General features: G+C 39.3%; 1 protein-coding gene across 6 annotated transcripts in view; it reads right to left on the reverse strand.

The window, feature by feature from the left end:
- The window catches only part of LOC763796 (mediator of RNA polymerase II transcription subunit 12-like protein), a 68,668-nt gene that overhangs the window by 24,030 nt on the left and 28,864 nt on the right, over positions 1 to 15,774 (reverse strand). For 5 of the 6 annotated variants that reach the window (XM_030982024.1, XM_030982022.1, XM_030982020.1 and 2 more), the window contains 12 exons: positions 15,542 to 15,673; positions 14,553 to 14,682; positions 12,644 to 12,864; positions 11,307 to 12,026; positions 10,133 to 10,296; positions 8,903 to 9,011; positions 7,534 to 7,664; positions 6,332 to 6,445; positions 4,603 to 4,744; positions 3,081 to 3,216; positions 1,716 to 2,021; positions 400 to 674 (listed from right to left, as the gene is read on the reverse strand). In XM_030982024.1, coding sequence (XP_030837884.1) covers positions 400 to 674; positions 1,716 to 2,021; positions 3,081 to 3,216; positions 4,603 to 4,744; positions 6,332 to 6,445; positions 7,534 to 7,664; positions 8,903 to 9,011; positions 10,133 to 10,296; positions 11,307 to 12,026; positions 12,644 to 12,864; positions 14,553 to 14,682; positions 15,542 to 15,673 — 2,580 coding nt within the window. The remainder of the gene's footprint in view (positions 1 to 399; positions 675 to 1,715; positions 2,022 to 3,080; positions 3,217 to 4,602; positions 4,745 to 6,331; positions 6,446 to 7,533; positions 7,665 to 8,902; positions 9,012 to 10,132; positions 10,297 to 11,306; positions 12,027 to 12,643; positions 12,865 to 14,552; positions 14,683 to 15,541; positions 15,674 to 15,774) is intronic. The other variant, XM_030982021.1, reaches the window with a different exon arrangement.

A 15,774-nucleotide genomic window follows, 5' to 3' on the forward strand; every position in this document is an offset into this window, starting at 1 on the left:
CCTCTTGGTCTTTGGGGAAAGTCTTCCTAACCCTCTTAGGGGAATTCTATTGGGAGTTCTGGGGGCTAAACCTAAACCTTTTTATAACCGACTTAGATGATTTACATAACTTAAGGAGGACAAATCTTACAAGTTTGATGGGGTGACTACTCTGGGACAGGCTCTTTGAACTATCTTCTTCTTCTTCAAGGTAATCTGCCTCCTTCAATACTGAAGATTCTTGCAGATGCCGATTACTCGGCCTGGTTGGGGTATGCAGGTGGACCATTACACCAGGGTTTCCCCCTACTCTTATACGAATTGTGCAATGGGTTCTTAACGTGCAAGGGTGGTGAATCTCCTGTACACGGGGCCTCCATTTAACGTCCTATCCGAGGGATGGAGTGTTTTCCACTTTACCTGTTTATGTGAGAGATACTGATCCAGAAGCACTTCATTGGTCCATAGATTCTCCTGGTCTTTGAGGAAGGTCTCTCTGACCCAGTTTTGACTGCAGATAGTCTTGAGGGTGTACTTGGCGTAGTTGCTCAGGCTGGCTGTTGACATGTTCCCCGAGGACTTGCCCCCCTGGACAAACCCTTCCTCCTGGTTGCCCCCTTCTCGACCGCTGCCTCCGAAGTCGTCGAAGGAGCCGAACAGGCTGGAGGATGAACCACCCCCGACAGCGGCATCACCTGTGAGAAGAAACATCCATGTATATCATTCAATTAGGGTACGGCAGTAACTGCAGCTATATTCTAGATGTTGTAATGCCCTTTGCGACCGACCCAACAATCTTGAAATCTATGGTTGCCTTTTTATCTTTTTTTTTAACCTTTTTTTGAAAGAAATGTATTGAAGTAAATTAAAACTGAGAAATATCAGCCTAAAGAGTAAGAAAAAAAAGTTATTAAAAAAAGATTTCCGACCGACCAACCCATGTTTTGGCCCCTACATCTTTTTTGTTAACGCCTATTAAAGGGTACGGCAGTAACAGCAGCTGTATTCCAGTAAGATGTTTTATCATTGTATTGAAAATAATTGCCAAGTTCTTAGACCGAGCTGTTCATGACCACATTTATGATTCTCTTACTGCAAATATAAAATTGAAGCAAAATTAATTATTTGATGTCAAATGTTAACCATGACTGTAGAGAGCATGGTGTTGGGTCAAACACTTTTATAGTTGCCCAATAACATTCTCATGATTTATAATCACCATTTGGTTTACAAAGGTAATATTTTGGGGTTGAATGTCTGGGTTTCTAGTGGTCAATGAAACCCAGAAGCCCTGAATTTCAAGATATGTTTAAAACCTTTTTGGGGAACTTGAGACTTTGGACATTGCAAATAGCTTCAATTAACATGGGTATAAAATAACACAACCAGTGCAAAGGAAAACTGTCTTGGGCCAACTTGTACATAATGCAAAGCATGAGAAGTTATGTCCTTCATCATTGCAACTACTTCAATCAAATATTAGTTTTATTTATGGGAACCTATAATCTACAAGCTGAGTTTTTTAATAGGTTCCTCACATTTCACCCTGTATTACCAACTATTCAATACAATTAATTTTGACGTCTTTACAAAGAATCGATTATATAATGTGATACCGTTAGTATATTTCATATTATGTTCTAATTTTGTCAATTATGTGAAATCTTTTTTGTGAAATGTGAAACAAAATGAACTTGAAACTTGGAGTTAACAGGAGAGAATTTTGCAATACTGACCTAGCAGCAGAATAGCCTTCAGGACTCCAACCAGAGCATCCACTGTGATGCTGCTATGGGATGAGTCTAGCATATGACGATCACACGTTGTCTTGATGAATCTAACCGCTCCACCCCCTCCTCCTCCTCCAACGCCTCTTCCCCCTTCTCCAGGGGCGGAGCTGGGGTTATTACCCCCGCTGGTGCTAGAGGAGCCGGTGGAGGGTAAGGTGGGGGTCTCTTGAGAGGTGCAAAAGAGGCAGAGGAGTAGGTGGCACATGAGCCGCGCCCCCGGCTCAGCATCAGGATCGGCTATTGATGCACCTGCTAAGTCAAACAAGATTCAGTGAGTAGACCTGTGAAAAGTCACTGATCACTTTAATCAACATTATAGAGTGGTGAAGTGTGATGTCATCAAAAATCTATTTTTAGAATTTCTCTTTTTTTTCTTCATTTTCCAAAAGAGCATCAAAAAGAAATTTGGACATTAATTTTTATGCTCTTTCGGAAAATGAAGAAAAAATTGAGAAATTCTAAAAAAAGATTTTTATGATGTCACAGCTTCGGTACTCTATATGTGAAGTATTGTTGGCCTTTCAGCAAAAACATGTCTCTTGCTATTGCCTTCCAGAACCGAAATTAAAGATGAGGGATCCTTCTGGAATTGCATGTGCACTATAGCCTTTATCATTTCTATTGTTAGAAGGGTAACAAACAATCTGTTGACCTTTTAATCTACATTAGCCAAACTCAACCAAAGAGGTAAATGGGTAACAGAAGGAATTTATGTTTATGGCTTATTGAGGATCGGTCCAGGGTAGATCATACATGTACACGAAGATATGAAAAAATAGTACTTACAAACTTAGTTTAACTTCATTTTCATCTTGGAAACCCTAATTTGTAGAAGAGTTTGTTAAAAAAGACAGAAGTAATTGTGCTCCATTACCCCAGACCTGCCAACCTCTGGAGTTCCAAAACTGTATTCTTCAATCCCAAAAGTTGTATTTTACTAATAAAAGTTGTATTTTCTTTTTAAAACACGGATCAATGCCTCTTACAATTCCTACATACAGGAAGAATTTTTTGTATGGATCATTGGTTGAATAATTTATGCCTCATTTCATCATGACTGGTGTGTTCCATGAACCAATGAACATTCCCAAATTGCCAATGTGAGATGCTTGTAGATACTTTACAGGATAGAATGGGCATTTTGCTATTGAAAATGGCACACACACACAACAAAACAAAATTTTAGGAAAATCATACTGTCGTATATACTTCTAAAAATCGTACTAAATACGATTAAATTGTACTGGTTGGCAGGTCTGTAACCCCCACATAGCTATAGGCAGAAGAGTGCCTTTTCGGATTGTGGCTTACCAGAAATGCCAGGGTTAGCAGCGATGAGGGAAGCGAGAGCAACGTGGTCGACGACATCTTCAAGAGAGAAGCAATGCCTGGCGATCAAGATGGCGGTGAAGACTGCAATGTTGTCATGGATCGATAGATCACTCACCTGAAGAAAACAGAAAGAGAGCATAACATTGTATAGTCAAACCTGCTTTAGTGACCACCTGTCTACAACAAGCACATGTTTTGTTTCCCTTGAAAATGGTTTCTCAATGAAACATGTACTAAAGGAACTTGTCTACATAGACCACTTTTTGTGTTTCCCTTGGGCGGTCGCTGTAGATAGGTTTGACTGTACATAAAAATTTAAGAGCTTTTAAAGGCCAAGTCCACTTCAAAAATAATTTGCTTTTCATAGATGCAGAAAAACAAGAGAAAAAGAGCAAAACAAATTGAGTTAATCGGGTAACTAATAACAAAGTTTTTTTTTTAAGTATGAAAAACTATGGAACTTAGAAAATCGCTACACAAATTGCCAGTTTGGTTATCAGCTTGTGATGTCATTGCATCACTATTTTGTCAATTGCTTTACATATTTTTATCCAACTAATTTCCCCATGCCTTTGCCCAGGTTATATGATTTGTATCATACTGCGTGCATGACATTTCACAAAATCTTTTATAAACTTTAGTATTTACTAAATTACTATTTTCTGAATATTTTACATTCATAATCATTGATTTTTATATAAATATAAACATTTTTTTTTATTTAACTGAAAACATTTACTCTATATTAGTGAATCCACACAAAAACATATTACTATCAATATAACATGGATGCTGGTGTGAGGAAATAACATTCATACATACATCCATTCACAAAATGATAAACAAATATTGATTGCTTTGATAGTCAATGAGTCATGTATTCCAATGACACTTGCAATGCGGATGTTTGGGGTGGAAAACAGCGTACATGTATTCCAAAGAAGAGAGAAAGGGAGCTAAAATTGCTTTCCCTCTGATGCTCAATTTATAATGTAAATTGTTAAACTACAGACCACTTCATTGGAGCATATGTACTAAAAATATATATATATGGTGAGGAAAGCCATGGGGACTGGGGGACAATATTCAATTTTTTTTGTTGTTTAAAGGCATCATTTAACAAATCTGAGTTACACAGCCCTACGTTTTATCAGTGTCTGTGATATGGTATAATATTGAAGCCCTAAAAAAATTGCACTTCAAAATGATCAAGACGTGCCTCAAAAACGTTAAAATCTTTAAGTGACCAGTTTAACCATACCGGTACTAATTTCCCAAATAGACTGTAGTGTTATGAAAACCGTTAGGAAAACGCAAAATTTGGTTTCGATTTCCTATCATATCTTGATAATTTGACAGGCGATCGGCTTGTAAACGTAATGGGGTTCCTGACTGACCTAAAGGTTTATAATTATCATTGCAGCTTGAGCTAAATCCAGGATTTTGTTTCGGACCTGAGACAAAGTTACCGGATCCCTTTAAGTACACAGGTGAAGCTTACATCAACATTGCAGAGAAGGTCGTTGAACCCACAGCTGTGTATGGAGGAGCAACATAGAGCCTTGAGTACTCCTAGCCACTCGGAACTCAGTGTAGTGCAGCTAGCAGTCAACTCAGCACACATGATAGATAGATTATTCAACCTATGGAACAAAGGTTAAGGAGGAAAAGGTCATCATTTTAATGCTAAGGAACACTGATGACAGATCTGAGGGGTGTTTCACAAAGATTCTTAGTCGGACTTAAAAATTATGGATAGCCATTAGTATCTATGAAAGTATTTTGTAAAAGTTATTTTAAAAGGCAAAAAATGTTGATTAAAATTATTCATATTTTTCTATAATCAAGGAGATTTCATGTTTTTGATGTGGAATTTATAAAAAGTCTAAAATATTTGAATGTTTGCTTTTGAATATATTTTATTCCAAGGCTACAAATGGCTCTCCATAATACTTAAGTCCAACTTAGAGTTAAGTTCGACTTGGGATCTTTGTGAAACACCCCCCTGCAATTGCAAGAGCCTTGTTGTGTGTTTACTCCCCTTCCCTGTTTCATAGACTCAACTGAGGTTACATAGGAAAACACTCTGTCCCTCTGATAGGATATTTAACGGAGGTCGAGTAGAGTCAATATTTTTGCTCATTAAAAACTCAAAGCAGTCTTTGTGAAAGAGAAGGTGGAAACCCCTAGGGTAATAGCACACCGGCACACCCCAATCAATTATACCGGGATGAGAGACCCAAAGGCCCGAATTCACAAAGGAGGTTTAGATATAACCCATGGTTTAAACCCTCATTTACATAGCCCATGGTTTAAACCCTCATTTACATAACCCATGGTTTAAACCCTCATTTACATAACCCATGGTTTAAACCCTCATTTACATAACCCATTGTTTAAAATAAGCGCAAAATAAGCACGACACAAGTCAGAGGTCCAATATTAGACACGGGCAAGGCATGGTACACTTATTTTGCTCAAATTTTTAAACCATGGGTTATGTAAATGAGGGTTTAAACCATGGGTTAAATCTAAACCTAACTTAATAATATTGGTCTAGATCTAAGAGCAGAGGCAAAACATGCAGGCCGCCATCTTGAATTATAATGTAGGTAGACCTCTATGCATTATAATCCAAGATGGCGGCCCGCATGTTTTGCCTCTGCTCTTAGACCAATATTATTAATTTCAAAGTCATGAAAAGGCACTAAATATCAACAAACATGGTCTACAACAACTCCAAATGACAAAATAATCCCAGCCATGAACTTTTTTTGAGCATTTGATAGCCAAAAACTTGAAAATTTTCGTCATTAAAAAAAAAAAAAAAACCTACATTATAATCCAAGATGGCGGCCCGCATGTTTTGCCTCTGCTCTTAGACCAATATTATTAATTTCAAAGTCATGAAAAGGCACTAAATATCAACAATCATTGTCTACAACAACTCCAAATGACAAAATAATCCCAGCCATGAACTTTTTTTGAGCATTTGACAGCCAAAAACTTGAAAATTTTCGTCATAAAAAAAAAAAAAAAAAAAAAAAATTGCCGATTTTTTTTCCGATCATTTTAATTGATCGGCGATCGGAAATTTTTCGCCGATCACCCCTGATCGGATCGGTATCGGCGGCCGATCCGATGATCGTTTACAGGGTTAGTTTCGAGCCTATTGGTCACAAATTCTAAACAGTAGCTTGGGTGATTAGGAAGATCGGTGTTCAACTTACTTTTCTGGATTGGCATTGCAGATGGCAAGAAGGGCGTTGCACACAAAGCTGTATCTGTCTCCTGGGTTATCATTCAGCTGACGACCCAGCGAGGATTGCTTGAACTCACGACCCCTGGGTTGACATGAAAATAAGAATTATAATAATAATAATAATACTCAGTTTTTATATAGCTCTTATTACAATCACTAAGCGCCTCCAAACTTTGAGATTATTACCCCGGCTTAAGCTGTGCTGCCATTACGGCGCTCTAGCATTTCAAAGAATTAATCCCTGCCAGAATGAAATTTAAATTAGCAACATTTATTGAAATTTTTCTTCCATGTGCTATTAAAGTTCAAAATTCCTCAACACGTCCCACTCTGAGGTGACTTACTCATTTCTCTCCATCTAAATTTGGTAAATGACCCACTTCGTAGGGAAAATGTATTAGATGCTCAGAATGCCAAACATTTATAGCTATTTGAAACTAGGGAGTGAGTGCTACGAGTGTCAATGTGCGACTGAGATCATCATCATCATCATCATCATCATCATCATCATCCTCATCATCACCATCATCACCATCATCCTCATCATCACCATCATCCTCATCATCACCATCATCCTCATCATCACCATCATCACCATCATCATCATCATCATAATCATCAAAATCATCATAATCATCAATATCACCATCACTATCACCATCATTATCACCACCATCATCACCACCATCACCACCATCACCATCACCACCATCATCATCATCATCACCATCAGCATCATCATCACCACCATCACCATCATCACCATCATCACCAGCATCATCATCATCACCATCACCATCACCATCATCATCACCACCATCACCATCATCACCATCATCATCATCATCATCATCATCACCATCATCACCACCACCATCATCAGCATCACCATCATCACCACCACTACCATCATCAGCATCATCACCATCACCATCACCACCATCATCAGCATCACCATCATCACCACCACTACCATCATCATCATCATCATCACCATCATCACCACCACCACCACCATCACCACCATCACCATCATCACCATCATCACCAGCATCATCATCATCATCATCATCACCATCACCACCATCATCAGCATCACCATCATCACCACCACTACCATCATCAGCATCATCACCATCACCATCACCATCATCATCGTTGTCTCTTTACCTAGGGTTATCTATGTACTCGAGCATGAAGTCTTGATTCCAGCGTGAGTTAGATTCGGAGGGTGTGATGCTGGTGTAGAGAGCCTGCTTGACCTTGTTAGCCACACTGCTGAACAAGTCTGAAAACTTGGACTGAAACAATCAGAGAACAAACAGATTAGATCAATGTGGAACAGCGGTACATGTAGTTTGACCTGTCCCTATAAGGGAGTTTACAGATAGCACATGGTACAAATGACCCCAAATATCCACAGATCTTTTACACATGGAGAAGTTCCACTTTGAGGATCTTAGAATAATAACTGCCAAAGTCCTAAATGTGCTTCATGAATACCTTTTGTTTGACCTCTTGAAAAGAATAATTCCACCTGCGTATCATAGAATGTACCATTGGTGCATAAATCAATAATGTTACACAACTTTCATGAGCGCATATCCAGTATTCATCTCTGTGGGTTTTACCATTTTGGTACAAATGACCTTTATCTGCCCATGCGCAGATTGTATCTGTAAAATCCCTTGTTACAGGTACATGTAGCTGAAATAGATATTGCAAATAACCCACACATGTTCAAGACTATTTCTACATCACAGTACAATTAGCTTTTACAAATATTTCATCAGATCTTTTTTATTTTAGTTGATGAAAAGTTAGGTAATCACAAATCTTAGCTGACATGAATACATTGTGTCCTCACATGAAAGTGGAGTACAGAGCAAACCGCCTCAAAAAACTTCTCAGCAAAAATTACAATGCACTTTTCACTTTAGTATCTTACAGCACACGGTTAAGAAATTGTCCACTAAGATTTCTTATTTTCCTTTTTTTGTTTGTAGGCGTTTTCAAAGATATTTTCAGAATTATGCGCCCCCTCCCTCTCTTCACAAAATCTACTAGAATCAAGCCCTGCACACATGCAACTTTGTTTTCTTCAATTCTTTCATTGTTTAATGGTTTCTAGAGAGGATAGTAGTGGTGGTGGTTATTTTACCCGACTGCTCAGAAAGTATAAATGCTTGTTAGTAAGCAACCAGAGGACCGACGGCTTTAGGTCCTCTCTGAGGGACCTGGTAATGAGGATTAATGCCTTACCAAAGGGCACTAGCACAACGCCTTGGTTTCGAACCTGGGTCACCGGATTATGAGACCACTGCTCTACCAACTGAGCTATCGCGCCTCCATGAGTGCTACGAGTGTCAATGTGTGACTGAGATCATCACCATCACCCCCCCTCCTCCTCCCCCTCCTCCTCCCCCTCCCCCTCCCCCTCCCCCTCCCCCTCCCCCTCCCCCTCCCCCTCCCCCTCACCCTCACCCTCACCCTCATCACCATCCTCATCCTCATCATCATCATCCTCATTGAAACTAACCTTGAGATGACTGCATGATGTGTAGAGGTCATAGAGGTAGGCCAGGATACAGCGTTCTGCTGATGTGCAGTTGGTCACGTTACTCACGTGCTTTACCACACCACATAACCTGTGAAAGATGATACAGAGAATCATTTAGTCTGTCCAGAGCCAGAAGGGCGTTAAATCTGTATTAAAGCATATGAGTTAATGCCCTTCTGGCTCCAAACAGCCAATATATACATGTAGGACTGCAAACGAATTCAAACGATTAGAGAGAGACAGAAGAAATGGCTTGGACACATAATGCGGCATGATGAGGGCTTGATGCTCAGAGTCATAGAAGGTCGTATTCATGGAAAGAAGAAGTGGGGAAGACCTCGTAAAAGCTTTCTAGATGATTTAATCACAGAATGTGGAGCAACAGGGTATGAAACACTAAAACGGATGGCTCAAGATCGAAGAACTTGGAGAGACACTTGATATAAAAGAAAACTCTTTCTTCTCAGTCGTTTTCTTTACTGGCTTTGATTGGGTCACTGAACCTGTCATAAACTGACAGATCACTATTGATGAAGACTGCAACAGCATTCCTTTAACCATCTGCAAATCATGGAAAAGGGCCATGGTTGAAAACATTAGCAACAACTTCACTATTTCTAATTATTGCATTTGCTTTTTCTCTCACACCTCTTAAATGTATTTTTGTAACGCTTTTTTTCATAAGGTATGCGAACAAAATTTGACTGCTTTTTAACGAGATTCATTTGCCTCCTTCCTTTTCTGCCTTGTTATTTTCTTTTTGCTCACAGCTAAAAATTCTGGATTTAGGAAAAGCTGTTTAAAATCAAGTCAATGTTGCTATTGACAGAATGACACACAAAAAACAAAACAAAAACAGTGAGTGGAAAATTGAAAAATTGACAAGATCACAAAGCTTTATATCATAACAGTTCTATGACTACTTTATATTTTATATTTGCAATTGTTTACTATATCCATGAGTCAACAGTTCTCATAAAATGAGACAATTTTTTTCTCCACATGCCATGTATCCAATCTATTAAATTACACAGGGGTGATAGTGAGCACTAAAGAAAAAATAGGGTGTTTTTTTTTTTTCCTTCAACCAAAAAAAATGGCATCTAACAACATATGAGTAAACAAATTGGGGAAAAATAGGGAAAATAAGGGGTAAAATCAAGAAGAAAAAAATCAGGCCTGATTACAGGAATGTTGGAACCAACTTACAGCTCAAAGACTGTGGCTGTCTGTTCAGGGAACACCAGCAAACATGCCTGGAAGCGACGCAGTACGGCTACGATGGTTAGACACAGGTTTGTACAGTACGTCCCACTCTGAGGGGACTTCCTCCTCATTAACTCATGTTCTACACGACTCATGTGGGATAACATCTGAAAGAAGGAAAAAAAAGTTAAAATTAAAGGTATGGACCAGTTCTGGTCACGCGATTGTATTGTGAAAGAAAGTTTGTGGAATTGATCAAAAAAGGTTGATCATCTAGCATATAAGTATTAGTGTGTACTGCAAGGTTCTAGAATCATCAAAATGATAGGAAATTTGGCCTAGTCTTGGTAAAGTCACAAGCACTGTACATAGAAAGATGTATATGGGACTACGCGATATCTATTCCGTCCAGATAGATTTAATAATTTACCAAATATATCAATTGGTAGGCAGTTTCCCAGTATTAGTCGAAACATATTCGTTCACATGACTGGTAATAAGAGCTTCCATTTCATTTTTTGAGAGGGGGCATTTCCAAAACTGGTTTATACCTTTAAGAACTAAACAAGTATATTTTTAGATGTAGACAATCTTAAACAACAGTGATGATGTTGAAAAGAGAGTGCTCTAAAAGGACCAAGGATAAAACAGCTTCCAATGTGTGAGGGAATCCAATGCTTTCTTTATTTTATCAATATAGAACATTTATCCAAACATGACTTAAAATATTTCTCATTCACAGAATTCTTATTACAGCAATATGATTTTTAACATACATAACATGCATATTAAAAGAGGTTAGAATTCATAAACACTTGAGTGTTGAATGTGAAGCAATGTTATCAATAATCTAATATGTTTGTATTGCCAGTATTCGTATTTTAATTGCAAATTGTACAGCTGACATTGGTTTGACTGATCAAAATGAAAATAAAGTGCTAATGTCTCTCTTAAAGCCCATCTGCACTAGTTTGACCAAGAGGGATTAGACCTCCCTGCATGGTCCCTATCAGGTGGTTATCTCATCAAATCAGCTCTAAATTAACATACGAAAAAGAGGATCATGGGGGACCAGCGGTCACCGCTTGGGCATTGTTTGCTTTATAGAGGGCACAAGTAGCTTTAAGTAGTGCAGTGGGGCTTTAAAGGATTTAAAGATTTGCATAAATCAACAAACCTTGACAGCAAATTCCAGCAAGCCATTGATGTTGAGTGCATTCTCCAAGAGTTCAAAGACGAGTGTAACCTGGTCAAAGGTGGGTGGCGTGTCTCTATTGCCCATACTGAATGCCTGCACCTGATCCAGGACCCCGTTTGCACAAGACCCCGTCACCATGTGCTGATCGAAGTAGCACAGCGCAAGAAACCTCTGCATCGTCTCTTCCTTGTTGACCGTCGGCTCGTCCAACTTGGACACCTTCTTGCCCTTTGACCCTTCACCTTTGCCCCCTCCTTGGGTGAGAATCTTCAGCAGGTCCTTCTGGACGTGTTTGACCTGTTGCCTTGCCTCCGTCCGGGCGCGACCGAATCCGTAGAGGAGCACCGAGCGCTGGTTGCTCTCGTGGTACGCGGAGCTATCTTCAGTCGAAATGGGGAAGTGCTTCACGTAGAGCTGATGCCGATTGACACGGGGTGCCTCTGGAGATGGTGACCTGTAGTCCATGTCAGATTTCTTCTCCTCGTCGCTCTTCTCACCGTCCATGGGGCTGTCCTTCTCGTCATCAGAGATGTCCGACTGAGAGTCTGACTTGGATTGGATGGACTCTAGGAATTTTTCCTGGAAGGAGGTAGACTCCTTGCGAGGGGGCGGGGCAGGTGCAGGAGGGGGTTTGTCGTCAAGGTAACCATAATCCTCATTGTCAGAGGAGTCCTGTTTTTCTTCTCCATCATCCTTGGCCTATCCACACAAAGAAAGTTTGAAAATTCAAACAAAATAATTTAAAGAAAAATTTGAGGTCAACTCCAACCATCAGTGATAACGTACAAGAAAACAAAAAGCAAGCCTAAGAGCTAAGTGTACATGCAGAGGAACATGATTATGAGATTATAAAAATACTTGTATTCTCAATGAAATACTTGTTCATATCTTATTTTGGGAGAAAATTTTTTTTTTAAAGCTGCACCTTAGTCGTAATCTAGGTAGGTTTTGCCTTCCATGCAACTACAAAATGTCACTTGACCCGACGACAGATTTTCTGATTTAGACAAAGATGATCTCAAAATTTGTACAACATTCTCTTCTTTTTTTCTCTCCCTCAACCATGCCCCCCATAGGGAAAAATGACATCTAACAACATTCCCCCCCCCCCCCCTTTTGAGTAAAAAAATTGGGGAAAAATTGGGGGGAAAATAGGGATAAAATCAGGAAGAAAAAAGAAGAAAAAAAGGAGGAAAAAAAAAAAAGGATCAGGAAGAAAATCAGGAAAAAAATCAAAAAATCAGGGAAACCGTTTTAAATCAGGTAATTATCAGGCCTGCTGTTACATATTAATATTCAAATAAAACCATTCTCACCTCGCTCTTATCCCCGGCACCCCTATCGTTCCGCTGGCTCCCTGGACCCCCGACAAACGCCCCCGTCTGAGCCTGGGTAGGAACAGTGGTCAGGTCACCCCTTGAGATGAGGGTGCACATGTAGGAGTCGTGAGAGAAGACCTCGCATCGGATCAGCTCACCAAAGAGAAGGATCAGGTTGGCAAAGGCCTTCTTGTCGTCGGCTGAGGAGGAGGTGTCATCTGGAAAAGAGTTTGATATCGAGGCAGAATTAGCAGATTCATTACAACCACTATAATCATAGATTAGAGTTCAAGATCTTTGTTTTAACCTTTAAATGCCTACTTATTTAACAGAATTACTTACCCTATATGTTCCAAACAGAACCCACAGATCTTCCCAAAAGTCTCCCCTCACCATTCCACAAATAAATACTAAATTCTATGGGTCTCGCTCTTTTCAGGTTGCATCGGCCGAACTTTGTAATAACCTGTGCATAAGGACCACCTGTCAATACAGACTGGTTTCCATGAGTGGTCTTTGTATACAGATTTGATTGTTAAGTATAAGCCTACAAGACATCTTCGTTCATCTCAATCCTCCTTATTAGTTTCCCTAAGACGCGCAGTTCCTGGGGGATAGAGCATTTTCTCATTCTGGTCCGTCCCTTTGGAATAAGCTGCCACTTAGTATTCGTAATTTAACTACCCTTCACGCCTTCCAAGTTGCTCTAAAAACCCATCTCTTTCTAAACAGTGCTATTTAATCATGTCAATGTAGGGTAATAATTTGTGTTGTTTTAGTTTACTTTATTTTAGTTAAGAAAGTTATATTTTTGTGATAGTAATACATGTATGTACAGCGCCATGAGCGTCAGAGCCTGGCGGATACCGGCGCTATATAAATATCCATATTATTATTATTATTTCAATGTACATGTAGTTAACAAAGTGCTTTTTCTTGGGAATACAAAACATGGAATACTAGGGGCTCAAACATTCATGGAATTTCTGCCCACTAGGTATCCATTTGCTTCACCTGGGTTGAGAGTAGCAAATGTAGGTTAACATCTTGCCAAATGACCTTTGAACCCTGTACAACAAGGTCAACAGTCCTTACTTACATGTACCATACCATAAAGATTTTTAAAGACCACACAGTGTGTGTTTAATTGGGTTCTTACAGACGTGTATCAATCAGATATGATTATTTACGTCTGGGGACCGACCTAAAACGTCACCATTCGAAAGACAGGACTCAGTTTCGATACTGCGTCCTCGGCTGAATCAGTTTGTAGCTTCCATTGTTGGCTGGATTCCAGGCGCATGCCACACAAATTTCAGGTGGTCTTTATACTGTATACAGGTTTCAGTAAAAAACATTGTTCGAGAGAAAAACAGAATACTACCTACAGACAGGTGGATTTTTCTTTTCCATGTCAGTGGTCACCAAAGGGAGGTTGTCTGTATACACATGGCCACCTTATTTGCACAAAGAGACATTATAAGACAATCTAGGGTGCGTTTAATCAACACTTTTTCACCCTAGAATCACAGTTTTCAAAGACATTTAGTTTAAAACACGGTTGCGTCCAAACAATATGAAACACTGGAAGAGATGCGTTTTATATCGTGATTCGCTAAAATTCACTTGAACGAACGGAGATCTCAATCATGATTCTATGACGTCATTATCGTGGCCTGTTCCGGTTCGACCGTAAATACAGACAGAAAGCACGCGGCAAAGTTGACCTTTCCTTCTTGGGTCAAACTGCACAGTATGATGAGCAGTGACTGGGCTTGAAATGAGCGAGAATCAGCGTTGATGAAAAATCGCTTGAACGCTCTCCTGCAGTAACCTTGTTTTTTAACAAGGTTTTGATTTGTGATTCTAGCTACAAAAAATTGCTTGAATGCCCCCCTAGACTTACCAATCACAGGAGCTCTTATATCCAGGAAATGTTGAAGGAGGACCTGAAACACAGGGATAGTTGATGCAGTAGGCATGGGGGAGATTGGTGCCATCTCTTTGTCTTCCATTACCTCCATTTCAGCCATTTTCTAAAGGGAAGAAGGGATCACATTTCTCATGTCCTTGATCATGGCCAATTCACTCAATGGCTGACTGTAAAACATACATTAAAACACTTGATTAACTATCATACACTATTAAAGCATATCATCATGATGAGGCCTAAAAAAAAAAGATGTTGTACAGCCCTTTGCAACCAACCCCCCCCCCCCCCCAAAAAAAAAAAAAAAAAAAAAAAAAATAACTGTTTTTTAGGGGAAAAAAATGTATGAAAGCATTCAATACTGGAAAATATCAGCCCAAAGAGGGAACTTTAAAAAAACAAAAATTCTCACCAAATTTTTTGGCACCTAAAGGGCAATACAACATCTTTTGTTTTAGTCCTGATATGACAATAACTTTATAAGCCTTTTATTTTGACAAAAGAACAGATCCACAGCTTTTTTCCCCAAGGCTATTAAACAGATACTTTCAAACTTTCAATAGTACATACTCACTCGTTATGTAATTTAAAAAATCATGTTCTTTGCATTGCATGACACATCTTTACCTGAAACTTCATGTTGTTGAACCAACTTAGAATTGAGATTTCACTATCTCATGAATCTTATCAATGATACCAGATTTACAAGAACACAGTCCCTTTGGCCCGAATTCACAAAGGAGGTTTGTTGACAAACCTAGGTTTATATGTGTCATATGAATTGTTTCGACGCATTTCAAACCTAAACCTATGTTTGTCGACAAACCTCCTTTGTGAATTTGGGCCTTTATGTCCAGAATTATCAATTTAGAAATTTGACAAGGATGTAAAACAAGAAATGTTTCTAGGTGTTTGTTTATTTGTTTGTTTGTTTGTTTGTTGTTGTTTGCCGTTGATCCACTGACCTCTGCCTCCATGTCGATGACATATTTCTCCAGGAGCTGTGCCACTACAAGAGCTCTATGTTCGCTGGTCCTCTCTGGACACACTGCCCACTGGCAAAGCAGTAGCACTATGGGATCATCACTCTGCAGAGGCTGCACACATAAAGACATACAACACTGATGAATACCAGGTCATTGTAAATACAGTCAAACCTGTCTGTAGTGACCGCCCAAGGGAAACACAAAAGTGGCCT

This window comes from Strongylocentrotus purpuratus, unplaced genomic scaffold, assembly GCF_000002235.5.
Source record: "Strongylocentrotus purpuratus isolate Spur 01 unplaced genomic scaffold, Spur_5.0 spur5_scaffold_12, whole genome shotgun sequence".
NCBI lineage: Eukaryota > Metazoa > Echinodermata > Echinoidea > Camarodonta > Strongylocentrotidae > Strongylocentrotus > Strongylocentrotus purpuratus.